Source organism: Olea europaea, chromosome 3 (assembly GCF_002742605.1).
Source record: "Olea europaea var. sylvestris chromosome 3, O_europaea_v1, whole genome shotgun sequence".
Classification (NCBI taxonomy): Eukaryota; Viridiplantae; Streptophyta; class Magnoliopsida; order Lamiales; family Oleaceae; genus Olea; species Olea europaea.
In genome coordinates, this window is record NC_036239.1 from 2,827,340 (window position 1) to 2,831,995 (window position 4,656).

General features: G+C 30.9%; 1 protein-coding gene across 3 annotated transcripts in view; it reads right to left on the reverse strand.

Moving 5' to 3' along the window:
* Positions 1-4,242: 4,242 nt before the first annotated feature.
* The window catches only part of LOC111381949 (mitotic spindle checkpoint protein MAD1-like), a 9,547-nt gene continuing 9,133 nt past the window's right edge, over positions 4,243-4,656 (reverse strand). For all 3 annotated transcript variants that reach the window (XM_023005807.1, XM_023005795.1, XM_023005802.1), the window contains exons 13-14: positions 4,574-4,612; positions 4,243-4,477 (exon numbers count right to left, since the gene is read on the reverse strand). In XM_023005807.1, the coding sequence (XP_022861575.1) occupies positions 4,388-4,477; positions 4,574-4,612 (129 nt within the window). In that variant the 3' untranslated portion in view covers positions 4,243-4,387. The remainder of the gene's footprint in view (positions 4,478-4,573; positions 4,613-4,656) is intronic.

A 4,656-nucleotide genomic window follows, 5' to 3' on the forward strand; every position in this document is an offset into this window, starting at 1 on the left:
GATGAATGTGATGTTGATAAGTATGATTGTCAAACAAAATGGTAAGAAATGATTGTACAAGTAAAATGATTTATGTGGTTATCTATTCTTCTTTTTTCCTTTGTATTTTTGTTTATGTGTGGCATGTACACGTATAAGGCCTAAAAGGGCGGCCTCCATTCTATGGCTCAAGCATTTCCACATGGGTGGTCCTTCTTGAAAATTTGGTGTCACTTAGTACACTTTATTCACAAATTGGTGAAACCAACTTTGGCATTGGTGGGTTGGGTTTTTTGCCACTAACACTAATCTTTCTAATCCAATATGAAAAAGGGAAAATTGTTGAGTCATGTTTGACTGTACTCTATTGTTGATTTAGTTAAAAGTGCTATATGAGTAATTTAGGTATTATTTATTACTTTTACACGAGATGGAAGAATGTTCATACGGATATTATTAGTGTTATTTGCAATAACACGTGAAAGAAAAGCGATTAAAGGATGTATTCATTATTCAAAACTTGAAATACGAAATGTTTATGTAATTTTTGAAAAGAAAGCGTCTCTCAAATGATCAAAAATCTCATTAGAGGTCTTATGTAATATGTGCAAAGTATACTCTGCTAAAACAAATCATGTATGGCAGTATGACCAAGTAATTTAACAATTCAATTTACTATTAAACACAATTCTTAATTTTGTGTGAAATTAATGTAACTAAAAATGTAATTAGGTTTTGACAAAATTTGATAAAAATGTCTGTTTGAAAAATTGATAAAAATTGAAATTAAGTTTAAGAAAAATAAATTTTGGAAAATTAATGCCAAACATGACGTTTTATGCATGACTTGGGATTGAGAATAATTATTTGAAAACATCCCGTCATAAATCTATCGAAATTCCTATATTTTAAATAGAAAGCATGCTAGGTGTACAACATTTTTTATATCACCTTTGACAGTCATCTCACATCACATGTGTGAGCCCCATGATTATTCAATCGTAGGGTCCACTAGTATAAGTGGACTGTCAAAAAGAGTGTACAGTATACTAGTGGACTGTCAAAAAGAGTGTACAGTAGATATTGTACACTAAGCATTTTTCTTTATATAGAGATAAATGTTTTAAAAGCATCATATTAGGTCGAATTTATGTCACAATGCACCTTAACGTGGGAAAAAACTATAAATTAAAAGGAAAAAAGAATTGATAGAAGATCGTAAGAAACCAATATTAGATAGATGTATTTGATGCGGGCGCACTATGCATGATTCGAGTTGATTTGCGTAAACATAGGACATTTTCTAACGGCTTTATGTTTCCACTGCCCTATGGCTATTGCCCCCTTTCACCTCTCAATTACCAATTGGATCTAATTAGGTCAACGCTCTCTCCAAATTTGATGCTTCTTGATTAAACATGACCAATTCTCTAAGCTACCACACACTAAGTAGTAAGTACCCGTTTAATAAGACTTTTTAAAAAGTCAAAAGTTATTTTTAGGACTACAGAGTGTGTATCCAATTGAGACTTTTGGAATTTAAAAAGTTTAGGAATATTCAATGTAAACTTTTTAAGCTCTTTAAAAGTACTGGTGTATTCAATCAAAATTTCTATAGAATTTTAAAATATCTTTAAAAAGTCATAGAGTATTTAATTAAAACTTCTTAGAAGTCTTTATAAATTTTGGAATATTCAAATTATTAATGACTTTTAAAAACTTTTATAAAAGTTTATAAGGTACTACTTTTTAACTAGAAAGTACTAATATAAAACCTCAAAATTTTGTCTCTCATGCATCTCAAGATTTGGAGAGACTTTCACAAAATAAAATAGATAATAATAATAATAATAATAATAATAATAATAATAATAATAATAATAATAATAATATGTATATGTATATTTTTCTTTCAATCATTCTCTTTCTTTTTTCCTTACACGGATATTAGAGTTATGATTAAAAATTATTTTTTTCTATTGGTTATATTTGTTTCGATTTTTCTTTTTCTTTTTCTTTTTTTTTTTAAATTCTCTCTCTCTCTTTCTCTCTACCTCTCTCTCTCTCTCTCAATTTTTATCTCCATTTTTTCTATGAAAACATTACATTGTAACTAATATTTTTTTTCCTACTAGTTAAAGGGTCTTATAACCCTTTTTTTCATCGTTTATGAAAAATTATCTATTTGCAATTAAAATTTTAAGATTTTATTTAAAATAGACTAATTTATAAACAAATTTAATTTAAATATATTGATTCATGTTTACTCTTAAAGGTACGTCATATTAAGTTATTAACAACACTGAATATTTAATCTCTTATATACCGATGTTTAGGAGGCACACTACAATAAAATATATATTATGCTTTTTAAAAAAAATTAATTATTAGTGTAAGAATTAGGAATTCCTCTTCCAACTCAACCCATAATGGACGTTATTGTTATGGCAAAAATCAAAAAAGAAAACAAAAGGAGAAACTTGTCCAATAGTAACAAATAGTGCCTCCATAGATTGACACCCGATCCAAACTAGTAGTAAGCGATCCGCCAAAAGCAACCAAAATATTACTCGATGATTTGGGAGAAAACTTGAACTATGTAAATACACATTTTTAAAAAAAAGGTAAAGCCAACAGACATAAAAATTGGTGTTATTGCTGCTACACCTCCCGGTTTGTAAGGTATACTATGAAGAATGGCATGGATTGATAGGAAATACCATTTCGACACAATATAAGGCGGGCAAGACATCAAATTAGCAGGTATATAATTGTCGAGGCATCCCAAAACACTAGGAGCATAAAAATCCAAATGGAAAAAAAGATGGCAAAAACTACCAAACCTACTAGATCCTTTACTTAAAAGGGGAGTAAATGATGAAGGTAATAAGCAATTTTATCCATCTCTGAATGTAAAGCCAATGGATTATTTGATCCATATTGATGCAATGAGGCCAGATGAATAAGAGTTGCACCTACTCAAATAAAGGAGAGTAAATGATGAAGACCAAAAAAATGATTTAAGGTGACATTGTCCACAGAGAACCCCGAAGTCAGGTTACTATGGTATCTCCTACTACAAGTATGGCGCTAGCTAAGCTTGTAATTACTCTAACTCCCCAAAAACTCATCTAAACCCCAAGGTAGGACATATCCTATAAAAGTTGTCACAATCATTAATAGGAAGATTATAACTCTGAGACGTAGAACAAATTTCCTAGGACTATTATAACTCGCATAATATAGACCACCAAAAATATGAAGGTGAACCACAATGAGAAACATTCTTGCCCCATTAGCATGCATATGACGGAGCAACTAGCCTCCGTCAATTTCTCTCACAATGTGTTCTACACTGTTGAAAGCTAGACCAACACGAGGTGTGGAATGGAAAGCTAAAAAAGTGCCAGTCACTATTTAAATGACTAAACAAATACCGGCTAACGAATTGAAAACCCCACCAATAACTAAGATTGCTCGAGGTTGGATAATCTATCAAATGCTGATTAAGAGTGGAGAATATAAGTTGTTTAAGAAGAGAGGATCGTTGGTTCCTTATAATCATTTCTTTCTTTCTCTTTTATATTGTGACAACTCTTGCTTCCTCCACTTTTTGGCATTCCAGAGCCCTAATGTATATAAATTGAAATTAGTGGTACCCCTTCGAAGTGATCAGGTAATCTCGCAATTTACATTACTGAAGAGTCGTCTGACTGCTTGATTACCGAATCAGAAAGGTTTTTATTGATTTCCCTTTTCTTCTCTCCAACACTTTCAGACTAATCATCTTGCTAGAAGAATAATGAAAATTTAGGTATCTACGAACCTTGAAGGATTTTTCTTTCCTCTTCAGCGAGAGAGGGATTTAATTAAGGTAATTTAAATTTCTATTCTTTTAAAAATCTTTTTTTTTTAAAATTATATGAGGAAGTGTGAGAAAATTCTGCGAATCACCACATTGTATGTGAACATTTCACACTATTGTTCTAGTCCCGTTTGAATTCCCTTTTTAATGAAAGTCCTCAAAAGCCTTTAGAACACTTAAAAAAATGCATAGAAGTCTTTGAAGCTCCCAATTGAATACACCACCTAAGAATCATTTTTTAAATCCATTTGGATAATTTTATTACAAGTAATTTATGTGATTAAAAGAGTTTTTAAAAAAAAATTAACCTAAAGTAAAAAAAGCAAAAGTCACTCATTTCTTCAAATTCTACATACAGACATCCCAATTTATGTAATATCCATATTTATAAATAATAATTAAAACGCTGAAATCACAACATATTTGTATTGAACTTGCACTAAAATCGATCAAAAGGCATATTTAAAATTGATGCAAAGCATAAAACTGTAGTGTAGATTAACCCTTGGGGCATTGGAAAGCAATAAAACAAGTTGCTACATTTTATGAGAGGGTACGCTTATTGAAAGATTCGACCGTCAGGTTGGCTGTGAAAGCTGGAATTGAATTCATCTTTCGGATAAATACTTCAACCTGCAAAATCGTCACCCGATCATGTCATGCACTGGAATAATTTGGTGCACAACAGAAAAATAAAATAGCACATCACCGAAAGGAATTAGTTCAAACCTGCCGAGACAACTCAGGATGTGAGGCATACTCATTTGCCTGATACATTGAAGCCAAAAAAAAAAAAAAAAAAAAAAAAGGAA